General features: G+C 35.1%; 1 protein-coding gene across 1 annotated transcript in view; it reads right to left on the bottom strand.

The window, feature by feature from the left end:
- Positions 1-15,778, bottom strand: part of Ulk4 (unc-51 like kinase 4) — a 522,779-nt gene that overhangs the window by 102,621 nt on the left and 404,380 nt on the right. Inside the window, 1 exon segment of the mRNA XM_048795329.1 lies at positions 8,955-9,140. Coding sequence (XP_048651286.1) covers positions 8,955-9,140 — 186 coding nt within the window.

Raw genomic sequence — 15,778 nt, 5'->3', positions numbered from 1 at the left:
ACTGCAGGTTTTGTTTTGTTCTGTTTTATTCATTGATGTATCCCCAGCATTTAGAACAATGTCTGCCACATAGGAGGCACTGAATGTCAGCCAAGTGCTAAATAACTCACTAGTAAAATATCTTCATAGTGTTGTTAAAAGACAAATTTATTTTAATAAATTTTAGTTTCATTTTTTAAGAACAAATCCCAACCAAACATTTAGTCATTACTGACTAAAATAGGTAGTCAGTTTAAGAAATCTACATTAAGTGGCTAATTTTCCATTATCACTTATTCTGAATCAGAAAAGGAATCCCCATTTTACAAACCACATAGCTAATTCAGGTCAAGTATTTCTTTTGAATTAAGAACATTAGTTTAATGCAAAAAAAAAAAAAAAGCTTAACTTTACAACAGTCTCTAAGATAGATATTTAAAATATCAACTGCAATATTCGTTTATCTTCAGCTTTTTCTATGGTCATTTAAAAACTGAAGACCCAAAACTCAACTCTAGTTCTCTGCTTTAACATGTGGCCTATCTACTTTGAACCATCCTATTAAGGGCAAATACAATATTCCTATGAATATAATGTAGACATTAGCTATTGTTTATTTCAAATTACATGTATGAAGACACAAATTGGTGTGAACATACTTTATATACAACCAGACATATGAAATATTGTGCTCTATATGTGTAATAAGAATTGTAATGTATTCTGCTGTTATTTATTTTTTAAAAAAAAAAAATCAATAAAAAATTAAAAAGAATATTTTAAATTAATTATAATTATACAAAATGGAAAATTCTACTTAAAACATTAATCATAAAAAGAAGAATTAGAAACATCTAATATAGGTGTCCATAAGGGAAGGGCCTCCAGAACAATTTTCATTGCTGTTTGCAACCACAAAGAAGTATTTTTCAAAAATGTTCATCCTAATACTTAACATGTTTTGAATACTCATCATTTTGAGAAGTTTTGTTAAAAGTACATCCTTAAAGAAATCCCAAATTACCAGGGACATCTACAGCATTCTGCAAGGCAAAAGCCACACCATGAAATTGATGATGGTTAAAATGACCAACTCAGAATCAAGAAAGTGCCATAGTAAATTAGAATCACTATAAATTGAACCAAAAAAGAAAATTCCCCCAAAATGGGAATATTCAAGGTTTGAGTAAATAAATGACCCCTAATAGTAAGTCTTCTCTTTTTCTTTCTATTTTTTTAAAGTTGTTAAAAGGCAACAGAACATAAAACAAATTCCAGGGACTCTTAGCTTTTCACTTACATTGGGTGGAGTCTCAATGAATTAGTGCCATGGAAGGAAGCAGTTTTCCTGCAGCTCTTCTCTCTTTTTGAGCAATATTATATCTGCTACCAAGGATAGTAGATTGGCCCTTCCCACATTTTAAATGTTCTCTCCCTCGGGCTTAAAAATGGACTATTTCTTTTGCTTCATGAACACTATCCTATTTTTATAATTTTTACCTCTTCCTTTAAAAAGTTGTCAGTGTGGGGACTAGGGATATTCATACAGTGTCAGTGTATCTCTCCAAGGATTACTTAGTAATTGCAAGAGCAGCATGCACCTATGATGGAGAGATGTGGCAGATGGCTCCTCAAACAAGCAACTCAACTTAGCATCACCCGAGTGGGACAGCTGGGCATAGTATGCTTCCTAATGTGATACAACATGAGGGCACACTACTAATGAGACAGTCTGACCCAAATGTGATGAGGAAACATTCAGATTCTTATAAAATGTGAGTCATTTTACAAGACAACTGATAAGGCTTTCAAAAAAATTCAGTATCACAAGGGAAAAAAGGCAGAAAGACTATTCTAGATTAAGAAAACATTGATTAAATTTAGCATGTGAGATTTGGTTGGGATACAGCTTTGAAAAGCTGTAAAAGTCACTGTTGACAACTAGAGAAAACTAAAGGTGAGCTAAATATTAACAATATTATGAAACTGTTCATTTTCTTAGGTGTGATAATGATATTGTGGTTAGTTAGGAGCCATATGTCACAATGTCGTTACTTTCACATGATTTAGAAAACACACATAACAGAGAAAGATGTTAAAATAACAATTCTTGGTTATGCACTCATGCATCATACTATTCTTAACTTTTCTGTGGTTTTAAACTTTTTATAATAAAAAGGAGGGTGAAAATGTTATCAATGGCAGTAGGACCTAAAGGAGGAGAAAGGCTTCATAGAGAATGCAGGAATGTATTTTATCACCCAGAATTTCAGGAAGGGGCAGGGGATCTGATTCTCTTGAGAAAAGAAGTCAAAAACAGAAGGAAACTTATACTGCCCAGGGGTTATGAACATCAGACTGAGGAAGGGAAGGGGAGCAGCCCATGGGTTGGGTGGAGAGAAGCAAGGAGCTGATGTTGGAGGGGAAATGAAGTATCCTCAGAATGGACTTTCAGGAAGCTTTCTCTGTCACATGCACATCCTGGGGTACCTATGGTGGAGCTCAACATAGTTCCTCATGGTTCGTCAAGGCACTCTTATTTTACTGACAGTGACATAGAAGACTAGCCCTGAGAGGGACTGGCTACAAATGACTCTGTTCTACTAGCTACGTGCCTTCTCTGCCTGTCTCACGCAAAATCTCAGGAATGCCTCCTCAGAGAATTAAGTGAAAATTTGAGCAAGGTATTTCTTTTCTGTGTTGGAAAGATACAACAAAATCATTCAATGAATTCCAGAGCCAGCTTGCAAACTCTATGGCAACCACTGGCAGAGAATATTTTCTAAGTATAAATGGGAATGTATGGATTCAAAGCAAGAGCTCTCTGGGAACCTCTTAAGAGTATCCTCTCAGAGTTTAAGAAAAATTGTTCAAAAAACCAGATTTCATTAAAAAATGATTATATTTACATTTTACTAAGTTGTTATATAATGTTTCTCTTACAAATTTTACTGGATTCACACCATTCCCCATTCTTTTTTTCCTTTAAAAAATAATAAGAAGAAAACCAGAACCAACCAACCACCAATAAAACTAGGTCTTAACTACAAGAAAACTGGGCAGAAGTGAAGTGAGAGAGACATCATTTTGCTTATTTATCACACCTCAAAGAATATTTCCTTACTTTTCTAGCAGAAGTTAGGGTCAAGGCACTCTTATTTTACTGACAACACATAGAAGACTGAGCCCTGAGAGGGACTGGCTACAAATGACTCTAAATGATACTAAATGACTACAAATGATTCTAAATTTTACAATCCAAATTGGCCCTAAAATAGACAAAGAGTAGCTACAGAATTTCCAGTTTATTTGATCTCTCTAAAGTTTTAAAGACTCTCTGTATGAAGAAATGCTAGGCTACATTCATTTTCCCTAACAGGGCATGTCTGTTCTCTTGTAGAATGAAAAACACCAAGTGTCTTATGTGAGCATTTGGAAAGAAAATGATGGGGAGCACAACAAGATTTTCTGAAGGCCATAGGGTAAAGAGGCTCCAAGGAATATATATTTGTAATACATCTTTAATTGTAATCACCTTCAGAATTATCCCATATCACACTCCTACCACCTCTGCTGCACCAGGTACATGGGCTGAAAGTGACTGGGAATTAGCAACAACAGCTTATCCCAATCACCCTCCCGTGAATCACTCTTCTGCTTTCATAGAGTAGTATACATTTAAGCCAATTTAGGCACAAATGGGTTAGTGATGGTTCATGTGCAGTCAAATATTTTGAGTGTCAGCATAAGCTAGCTTTAATTAAGAGACAAGTAACCAATCTACAATCATTACCCTGGGAAAATTCCCACATATCAAGTTTAAGGAATAAGTAAACTTGAGAGATTCTTGAAGGATTCCCATCACATTTTAATGCTAAAGTACAAAGCATAATTATAATATCTCCCAACTTCCTGTAAATTACAACAGATAATTAAATTGTTAGGTTCCCCCAACATTCTTTGAATGTTCTAAATACAGACTATGAAGAGGACCCAAGGGGCAAAACATCCCAACTCATTAGCAGAAATTAAACATGTTTCTTCTTTATCGAAAACCATGGTTTCAGAAAGTTACTGTCACAAGATTGGAACTTTAAACAGAAATGTCAAGAACTCAGCTGGAGGGATCTGCCACCTTATTCCCAACAATGCCTCACTAATAGCCAGGGCTCACCACTGATACGTTTATTACCTGGCCTTGTAAATTATGGGGCCACACATTCTCTCTGATTCCATCCAGGTTGACTCAGCTTTGGGAACAGAAGGGTACTCCTCCATCAGGGATTTATAAGAGACGGCTCCACCAGTTGAGAACATTCTTCTCTTTAGATGTGCTCCTGCAGGAGTGTACACTTAATGATTGTTTTGAGGTAGGTCCTTAAGTAGCTTGTCTTTCCTTTCTTCTTACAACTAAGAGAATGCATTGATCAGGCCCCCTTCATGCAATTACTGACACCAGGTAATAAATATGGATTGGCCCCTGGCTCTGTGGAATCTGGTTCCTCTGTTCCCGTGAGCAGAGACTGAGAGGCGGGTATCATCAAAGTCACAGAAAATCTTCACTAGCATTCCTTATGCCACTCAAGTTTCTGTCCTTTACCTATCTGCACATCAAATCTCATCCATTGCTCAAAAACTTGGCAGGGACATTGTAGAGAAGATAGAAGCACTAGTTTGTGGACTAATTAAATGCCTTTTAAGGTCCTTCTCAGTCAAAATATAGACTGAAGAGCACATATGAACAATTGCCAATGACAAAATTATATTCTGTGGATGTTCCTTATTCAGCTCAGTAATACTTACTAGATACCCATTACATGCCAGGTACTATTATGAAGTATTACTTCATAGTGAAGATAACTAGAATTCAATTGGGATGATGCCATTACCCTTTTGTTTCAGAGATCAGAATTTCCTAATTTTAGTAACAATGTCCAAACTCCAAATGCTATCATGGCTCATATTTGGTAGCCCCTGTCCTGTTTCTGATGTCTCCCCAAACTGGCTCCATAGATTTCTGGGCCTTTATTCAGGAAGTGCTGCTTCCTTCTCCACATCCCTCTAAGCTCAGTTTAAACATCACATCCTTGCCAACTTCCTCCCCAAAGGGACTGTTCTTGTGAAACTTTGCTGGCTCTTGCAGTACAGCAGTGATTGCATTCTACTCTGTAATTCAGTTGACTGTTTCTGAATCTGTCCTGGCAGAGATCCTTGAGGGCAGGGAGCAGGAAGATCAGACCTTACTGTTCTAGTATCTCCAGTGCAATACTTTGAACACAGTAATGACTTTAGCTATTATTTTCTCATGAAGAAAAGAATGAATCTCTCAGGTGCCTTCTAGATCAAAGTTTAGTTGAATCTGGTTTGATGAATACCTGTAGAATCCAAATCAGTACTAAGAGCAGCTGTACAGAAGCTGGGTACTTGGAACGAGGATGGACTATGGGCAATCCAATTTGGGCTTGATACCAGCGATGCTATTTCCTAAGCTACTGGCATTGGGACATTGCTTCCGTTCACTGAGCCTTGGTTTTTAACCTATAAAATGGTAATAGGCACTGGGGGTGATCTCTAGGACTGCTGTGAATATAAAAATAAGACTGTGTATCAAAAGTCCTTACACAAGGACTAGCACTCAGTGGAAACCAATGTCAGACGTCAAGTTTTTACTGACAATAAGATTACATCAGTACCCTGACAAAAGGGGAATGTGAAGGTGAGAACAGAAACTAAGCCAAAAGTTACAGAATAATGGCTGCCAAAGAATTAAAGATAGGGAGTAGCAGGATGAAGTAGAAGAGGAATGGAATGGTTCAAAAGTGTATGCGGGTATTATACTATTCTTTGGGTAACTTGTTGCTTTTTCTCTCCAAAAGTACTCAGTTCAATACTCAGTTGAAGTAGAACTGGGCTTCAGGATGGGTGAATTCAAGGCCACAACTGAATTGATGAGGGCCCTAGAATCTCTCATTGTGTGTTTTATATGACTTGAACCCAATAAGACTGACCGAGTAATTTAGAGAGCTTTCAGAGGATTCAAAGCACTTATCACAGATGGCTGCACACGTTACAGGTACTCTTGAATAGCTGAATTAGAAACATTAAGGGATCAGGCTGACTTATAGGGGCATACTCCAGGAGTCAATAGGAAAGTATATTTTTTTCACTGGAAATATTCAGTCTGTTTTTTCTTATTAAGGAAATAAATTATCATGATAATTTCAAATCAGAACATTTTTGCACCTCACTTTTTAGAAATTATACAGCAAATAAAAAGATAAACGTGTGGTTCAAAAACATATTTGGTATTTGACCTGAACTCATATGGGCCCCATGTATGGTATAGTTTTAACACATGGGTAAAAATTTATACATTTTGCTGCAGAAATATGTGCTTCATAATGGCATTGTCTGGGTGTTCCCTGTGGGTATCACGTACTGTGTGAGAATTATGCCAAATAAAATTTGAAACTTCTGAATTCCAAAACAAATCTGGGCCCAAGAGTTTCAAAGGAGGGATTGTGGATCTTTACAAACTTAATCATGTCAGACATTAGGCCATATTTTTCAAGCTTTTATCATTCTCTATCAAATCAACACTCTTGCTACATTTACATATCACCTGTATTATCATACTTTCTAGTACAGTAGTTTCCCTTATCCAATTTCCTCTCCTATCCCATGGTTTAAGTTACCCACAGTCAACTGTGGTCCAAATACATTAAATGGAAAATTCCAGAAATAAGCACTTCATAAATTTTAAATTGCACATTGTGCTCAGTAGCACAAAGGAATCTTGTGCTACCATGCCTGGGGTGTGAATTACCCCCATCTAGCATATCCATGTGGTCTTTGCGATCAGTTAGTCACTTGGCAGCTGTCTAGCATATTAGACCCACTGTTGCAGTACTGTCCCACAGCGAAAGAACAGTGATGCAATTCAGATATGCCAAATAGAAGCCAAAGTACTTCCTTTCATATCATCCCAAGAGGAAAGGTGAATATAGTATAATAACTATTTAGAGAGAGAAAGAGAGCACAAATTCACACAACTTTTACCAAGTACATTGTCATAATTGTTCTATTTTATTATTGTTAATATTTTACTGTACCTAATTTATAAATTAAACGTTATCACAGACAAGTATATATAAGAAATAGATACATATATTTACAGAGTTCAGTACTATCCAAGGTTGTTGGCATCCACAGAGGTACTAGAAAAGGAGAGACTACTGCACTTGCCTTCAGATCCTTTTTTCTTAAATAACATACCTTTTAAAGAAATGCCTTATATCCACTGCAAAAGTTGAAGGTCTGAGAGGTCTGCTCTCTGGTTAAAGAGTGAGATTCTAATCGAATAGAGAGGTGTTAAAGACAGAGTAGAATGAAACTGAGATCTTTGCCTCAAATTATCAGAAAGCTCAAAAGAAAACTGAAAAAGAAATAACTACCTTTCTATATGACTCAGTGTCATCTGTGCCATGCCAGCACACCATCTCCAAGATCCTATGCTTTGGGAAACTGGCCTAGACTGTCATCGTCCTGATACTCAGGAAACAACTCTGCTGAGAGAGGAAGTCTGTATGGGGATGGGGACATGGTTGTACAAAAGCATAACATAGCAGTGAAGAGGGCTCATTGTTTTTTCTCTTTCTGTTCTGTCACTCAAAGCCTGTCAGCTGGATTCAGTGGTCACTTGCTGCAACTGTTTACTTATCAAATTGGCACCAAAGTAATTTTGAGTACAACTCTCTGGAGCATTCACAGCCTCCTCTTGTCAAAGGACACCTCAGAACAATAGGACCTAGATGTGAACACAGACTGACCAATGAAATGACAAACAGGACCTCTATCCTTTATTAACTACACTAGCCACTGTAAGTAATGGCCTTCACAATTGGTAGAGTAAGATTTATTGTAGAAAGAAAATATGTCAGTATTGAAAAGTACCTTCAAATAGATATCATCTATACATATTTTTGTAAAAATAAAATAAATTGGATACAAGGGAGAGTTCTTCCTTAGAGTAGCATACTGGGAGTTGGAAATGTTGGAGGTTAGAAATCTCCATTTTGTAACCATTTCAAAATTAAAAATACAACTACACATTGATTAAACTAAGTGATCAAAATTAACATCACCAGTAAGGGGAAAACATCATGAGCCTCTGGATGTGGTGGACCAATATCACTACTGAGGTATTCATGAATCTAATCATGAAGAAACATCAGACAGACCCCAATTGAAGGAGATGTTGCATAATATCAGCCTATATTCTTAAAAATGTCATGAAAGACAAAGAAAGACTGTAAGATTGTTCCAGATTAAAATACACAATCCTGGTCAGGTATGATGGCCACAAGCCATGATCCCAGCAACTGTGGAGGTTGAGGCAGGAGGATAGAAACTTTGAGACTAGTCTCAGCAACTTAGGCACTCAGCAACTAAGGAGACCCTATCTCAAAAAAAAAAAAAAAAGGGGGGGGCCCGGGGATGAAACTCACTGGTAAAGTGTCCCTGGGTTCAATCTCTAGTACCACAACAAAAATAAAAATAGAATCCCAGACTGTATTTAATATTAGAAAAAAACCATAAATTATTAGAATAGTTGACATAATTAGAATATGGATGTCAGAGTAGTAAAAGAACTGAATCAATGTTAAATTTCCTGATTTTGAATACTAGTATAGTTAAGAGAATATTGTTTTTTTAAAAAAAAGAAATACATGCTATGAATTCAAGAGTATGAAGGCAACCTCTTACCCTCAAGCAGTTTATGAAAAAATGCATATGTATGCAAATAGGAAATGATCAATATTAAAAATAGGTGACTGTGAGAAAGATAAGTGATAGTTGTTTTACTACTCTTCCAACTTTTCTGGAAATTTGAAATGAGGTCTAAGAAACTCCTCCCAGTTCACGAGGCTGACATGGAAGCCAACATCATACTCCTGATTTCCATTTGGACTCACCATCCTTCTGAGAATCCTCAGCAGAAGCTTCTGCTCCTTTGGATCCTCCCTGGACATCAGCAACTCAGCAAAACATTCCACATTTTCAGGGGACAGGCTGTCTGGGTTTTCCCCTCCATACAGCTGAACCAGTATAGACAGACACTTGGATGAAACCTCAAAAATTTCAGGATCCTCACTAGGAAGCTGAAAAGTAACAAATAGGATACTTTAAATTCCATTGAAGATAACGTTGGTATTCCTCAAAAAATACAGTAAAAGTTGGCTCAGAACATCTGTCTGAGCAGAAAGTTTGACTAATTGAATATTTTTTTAAATGAATCTATTGTAAAGTTATAGGATAGCTCAAACACAAGGCTAATGGCACAAAATCAAAAGAAGATCCTGTAGTCCTTTTTTTAACCAAAGGAAAAAGTGAGCAGAACTAGTAGAGGATGGAGATGTATTTTACATCTGGCACATGCATGGATTCATCTCTATTTACGGGGGGAAGGTGTTGATGGATTTTTCAGGGGCAAGTTCCTTTAGATTATCATTTACCTGTAACTTGCTTAGGGAAAATCCACTTTTTAGAGAATATTAAGGAATATTTTAGCCTTTTCTGCATCCAAATCATCATTGACTCTACAGAGCATTGGTTCTATGTACACTAAAAGATACAACATGAAATAGTAATATTATAAACATTTTAATCTATTTTTAGTTTTTATTTTATCTGCAATATCTTTATTGAGATGTAATATTTATACCATATAATTCACCCAAAATGTATAATTCAACAGTTTTTAGTACATTCACAATAATGCAACCATTAATACAATCAAACCTATTAAAATTATTTTTGGTGCTCTGGATTGAACCCAGGGCCATGCCACACTAAACACACACTCTACCACTGAGCTATATATCCAGTTCCTTCAATGAATTTTAGAACATTTTCATCATCCCCAAAAGAAATCTTATACACTTTAGTAAGATTTTGCTATCTCCCTTTTCCTGTGCTTTTTGTTTCAATGAATTTACCTATTTTGGATATCTCAGATACAAAAAATCCTATAAAATGTGATCCTCTGTGACTGGCTTCTTTCACTTAGAATCACGTGTTCAAGGTTCATCCATGTTGTAGCATGTATCCATAGAATGGAAGTAACACATTTTGTTTACCTATTTATAAGCTGGTGGACATTGAGAGTTTTCAATTTTAGGCTATTCTGAATAATGCTGCTGTGAACATTTGTGTACCTATTTTTGTGCAAGCCTGTGTTGTTTCTTTGGGGTATATACCCAGGAGTGGGATTGCTGGGTCATGTGGTCACTCTATATTTAACCTTTTGAAGAACTGCCAGGCTGTTTTCTGAAGTTGCAATTTGCAACAACAATGTCTGAGAGTTCCAGTTTCCTTACATCCTAACCAATACCTGTTATTATCTGACTTCTGCATTCAGCCCTCCTAGTAGCTATGGAGTATGGTTTCCATTTGTACTTTCCTAATGGCTAATGATGCTGAATCTTCTCACATGCTTATTGGGCTTTTGTATATCTTTTTTGGAGAAATAGCTGTGCAAATCCTTTGCCCATTTTTAAAATAAATCATGTGCAAAAAAAATCAATATAGCATGTGACTTTTTATGATTGAGTTCTGATAGTTCTTTATGTTTTAAATATGATTTTAGAAAAACAATTTTCCATTCTGTAGGTTCTCTTCTACTGTCTTAATAGCATTCTTTGAGCACAAAATATTTTAAATTTGATGAAGTTTCATTTATCATTTTTATTTCAGGGTTTATATACATGATTTTTGCAACATATCCAAGAGTTCACAACCAAGCTCATGAGGACTTATATGCTTTTCTTGCTAAGGATTGCTTTGGGCCTCTCATTTTTCCAAATGAATTTCATGACTGCTTTTCTCTTATTTCTATAAAGAATGTCATATGAATTTTAATGGGAAAATTCATAAAATATGTATAGCACTTTTGGTAGTATGATCATTTTGACAATATTAATTCTGCCTATCCAAGAACATCAGAGGTCTTTCCATGACATGATCTCGTATCTAGAAGACCCAAAAAACCCCATGAGAAAACTTCTAGAACTCATAAATGAGTTCAGTAAAGTAGGAGGAGACAAATCTAACACCCATAAATCAATTGTGTTCCTTTGTTCCAATGATAAATCAGCTAAAAGAGAAATTAATAAAATTATTCCATTCACAATAGCCTCAAAAAAACATACTTGGGAATCAATTTAACAAAAGATGAGCTTTACAATGAAAAGTACAGAACACTAAAGAAAAAAATTGAAAAAGACCTTATTTTAATTTTCATTCAGTTCTATATGCATTTTAAAAATTTCCTTTAAGACATCATCTTTCACCCATCAATATTTAGAAGTGTGTTTTCTTTTTAGGTGTTGGAAAATTTCCATTTGTCCTTCTGTTATTGACTTCTAATTTGATTCCACTTTGGTCAGAGACTACTGTATGATTTCAGTATTTATTTTAGTTTTTTTTATTACCCCTTATTTATAGTAATCACATACTACCTTTCTGTTTTTGTATAAGTGTTTGCCTTTTGAATATTTTAAACTTTCTTTTACAAACTTCCTATCCTATTTTCTTTCCTCTTAATAAATTTTAATTTTACTATCTTTAAGAACATTCATGTTACTGCCATTATTAGTACTAAGGAGGCCACATAGTTGATACCTTCTACTTACTTTAATATTAGATCTAGTTCACAGCTGTTCATTGCTGCTGCTATTGTTAAAGGGTGATCCCACCATTCCATTTTGTGGTATTAATGGTGTACATAGGCACTGGACATTTATTCTAATGAGGTAATTGATCATTATTGTTGCTGCTGGTACTTGTTTCCCTTTTTTCTGAAGAGGAGCTAGGAAACAACTGGTACACTACAATTTCATAGGGTATAGACTCTGTAGCTGAACTATACCCCCAACACACAAACCAACCCCACTCAAGCTTCAATAATACTATAACACATAGAATAGGGGAGACAAAAACTTTAAACCAAAGACTAGATCCAAAGTAAATATGACTAGAAGGGAACATCAGGTCCTACTCTTTTTTTTTCTTTAATATGTACTTTTTAATTGTAGATGGACACAATACCTTTATTTTATTTTTATGTGGTGCTAAGGATCAAACCCAGTGCCTCATACATGTCAGGAGAGCGCTCTACCACCGAGCCACAGCCCCATCCCCAGGTCCTACTCTTGGACATCTATACCTACAGCAAAATCAGAGAAAGAACTCTAAAATTAGAAAAACACACACCATTATAGCAGTTTAATAATAGTAAATTAATCCAGCAGTTCAGCAGCAAATCTACAGGCACTGGTGGTGAAAAATAACACTTGAAATACACTGAACTTACGTGATGAAGCAAATGGAAACCAACATGGAAGTCATTACAAAAGAGACAACTACATGCCAAAGGATGTCCTCAAAAAACAGGAAAAAAAATCTACCTCAAAAGATGTGCAAGTATAAGACCTCTGAAACATGAGGAAACAGGCAAATAAGTCTCCTCCTATCTAAAGATATAATCCCCCAACAAAGGAACACACACAAAAGGTGACAAAATTTCAGAGAAAGACTAAAAAACTGATTATTAAAAGAATTAATGAGTTAAAAGAAGACCTAAGAAATTAATTAAGAAATGAACTAAGAGAGCAATTACAGGAGGTAAAAGACCATCTCAACAAAGAAATAGAAACTCTGAAAAGGAACCATTCAGAATTAGAAACAAAGATACAATAAATCAAATAAAAAATTCACTCGGTAGCATTACCAACAGACTAGATTACATAGAAAGCATTATCTCAGGCCTTGAAGATAGGGCATTTGAGCTAGAACACTCAGTATGACAGTTAATAAAAATAAATAAATACCATGCTCAGGATATACAAGAACTCTGGGGCAAGATTAAGAGACGAAACATGAGAGTCATCAGGATAGAGAGGGAATAGAAATACAGGCTAATGGCATTAAGAAACTTTCCAGTGAAATAATGTCAAAATTGTTCACACCTTAGAAATGAGAAGATCATCCATACACAGGATGCATATAGAACCCCAAACAGACAAGATCAAAAAAGAACCTCCTTCTAGACACATCATAAACAAAATGCCTAACAAGAGAATGATAGAATATTAAAGGCTGCAAGAGAGAAACATCAGATCACATTTAGAGGTAGACCAATACCACTCAGAATCTAAAAGCCAGAAGAGCTTGTAATGAGATAATCCAACCTCTGAAAGAACACAATTGCCAGCAAAAGTTGTATATTCAGCAAAGGAATTATTCATAATTGTATAAGGAACAAAAACTTTTAAAGATAAAGATAAAAGAATTAATGATTATAGAAAATATTTAAAGAAATACAACAGAAAGAACTCAAACTTCACAGTTCTCAAATGGTTGAGGCTTTCCAGAAGAGCAATTAAACAAATGAAAATAAAAATAAGTTAAATCTATGAAACAAACCAAAATGACTAGAAATAATAAACATGTCTCTGTAATAACTTGAATCTCAACTTTCCAATTAAAATACATAGATTAGTAGACTGGATTAAAAAACAAGACCCAATTATATGCTGCTTGCAACAGACTCATCTTATACACAATGATTATCCACAGGCTGAAAGTAAAAGAATGGAAAAACATTCCACACAGAATCTGAAAACAAGCAGGAGCAGCTATTCTCTTATGTCAAAGAACATTTCAAACACAAATTAATCAGAAGAGACAAGGAAGACAGCTAAATGCTGTTAAAAGAAATAAGCCAATAAGAAGATATAATTATAGTAAATATTTATGCCCCAATGTTGGCACACCTAATTCGTAAAAACACTTCTTCTAGTTCCAATACAACAATACTTGGTAGTTTCAACACACCCCCTCTAAACAAGAGACAGGTCATCCAGACAAAGATACTTCTCACCTAAACGAAAGTATAAATCAAATGGAGCTAAGAGATATCTATGGAATATTTCAACCAAAACAGCTGAATACACTCTCTTCTCAGCAGCTCCTGAAACCTTTTGCAAAACAGACTATATTTTAGGACTCAAAGCAACTGTTAGCAAATACAAACAAAACTGATATTATTCCAAGCAACTTATCAGATTATAATGGATTGAAATCAGAAATCAACAGCAAGAAAATTTATAGAAACCACATAAACATATGGAGATTAAGACCCTTAAATGAGGAATGAGTCATTGATGAAATTAGAGGATAAATTTTAAAAATTCTAGGATTAAGATAGAACACCAATACAACATTCCAAAGTATCTGGGACATTATGAAGGTAATACTAAGAGGAAAGTTTATAGCATTAAAGATCCACATTAAAAAAACAAAGGATCCTAAATAATCTAGTGCTATATCTAAAGGGCCTAGAAAAGCAAGAACAAACTAATTCCAAAACCAGTAGAAGACAGGAAAAAATTAAGATCTGAATTTTAATTGATACAATAGAACATTAAAAAAAACTACAAAGGATCAATGCAACAAACTTCTATACTTCTAGATCTGATAAACAAAGTCAGCAAAGTAGCAGGATTCAAGAACAACACTCATAAATCAACGGCTTTCTTATACTCCAAAAATGAGTCTGCTGAGAGGAAAATTACTCCAGTTACAATAATCTCAAAAAATACTTATGAATAAATCTAACTAAGGAGGTGAAAGATCGCCACAATGAAAATTATGAAACACTAAAGAAAGAAATTAAAGAAGACCTTAAAAGGTCTACCAGGTTCATGGTAAAATTAATACCACCGACATGGCCATATTACCAAAAGTAATCTATAAGTCACCATTAAAATACCAATGACATTCTTCACAGAACAAAGGATTATAAAAACAGTCCTAAAATTTATATCAAAAACCCAGAATAGCCAAAGCAATCTTAAGCAACAAGGGTGAGGCTGGAGGTATAACAATACATGGATTTCAAATTATACTACAAGCTACAGTAACAAAAATAGCACTGTACTGGCAAAAAAAAAAAAAAAAAAATAGAAACAAAGACCCCTGGAATAGACTAGAAGTCACAGAGACAAATCCATATAAATACAGTCATCCAATCTTTGACAAAAGTGCCAAAAGCATATATTGGAGAAAAGATGGCCTCTTAAATAAACTGCACTGGGAAAACTCAAAGTAAATTGAAAACCTAAGAATTAGACCAGGAACATGAAATTGTGAAAAGTCAACACAGAGGCAACACTCCAATGGCCTGGGCATTAACTTCCTTAATACAAAACTGCTAAAAGCTCAAGAAATAAAACTAAGAATAGGAATATCATTAAAATAAAAAGCTTTTGAACAGTAAAGGAAACAAGAGCATGAAGAGAGAGCTTACATTTGCATCATGAACAGCCAGAGGAATGAGAAGTTGTGCTTGATACAATATGTCAAAATGCATTCTGCTACCATGTACAGCTAATTAGAATAAATTTTAAAAAGACTACACATAATCAAAATTTAAAAAAGAAAGAGAACTTATAGAATGGAAGAAAATCTTTGCCAGCAACTCTTCTGATAGGGGGTTAATATCCAGAATATATAAAGAACTAAAAAATACTTAACACCAAGTCCACTAATAAGCCACTCATAAAATAGGCAAAAGACGGTAGTGAGACCCTGCCTCAAAATAAAGAGCTGGGGATGTAGCTCAGGGGCAAAGCATCCCTGGGTTCAATCCCCATTACAAAAGATAAAAAAGGAGGAGGAATATAAACAACAATAACTGTTGGCAAAGAGATGGGAGGAAATAAGGTACACTTTACAT

Source organism: Marmota marmota, unplaced genomic scaffold (genome assembly GCF_001458135.2).
Source record: "Marmota marmota marmota unplaced genomic scaffold, marMar, whole genome shotgun sequence".
NCBI lineage: Eukaryota > Metazoa > Chordata > Mammalia > Rodentia > Sciuridae > Marmota > Marmota marmota.
This window is presented reverse-complemented; position numbering and strand designations above follow the sequence as displayed.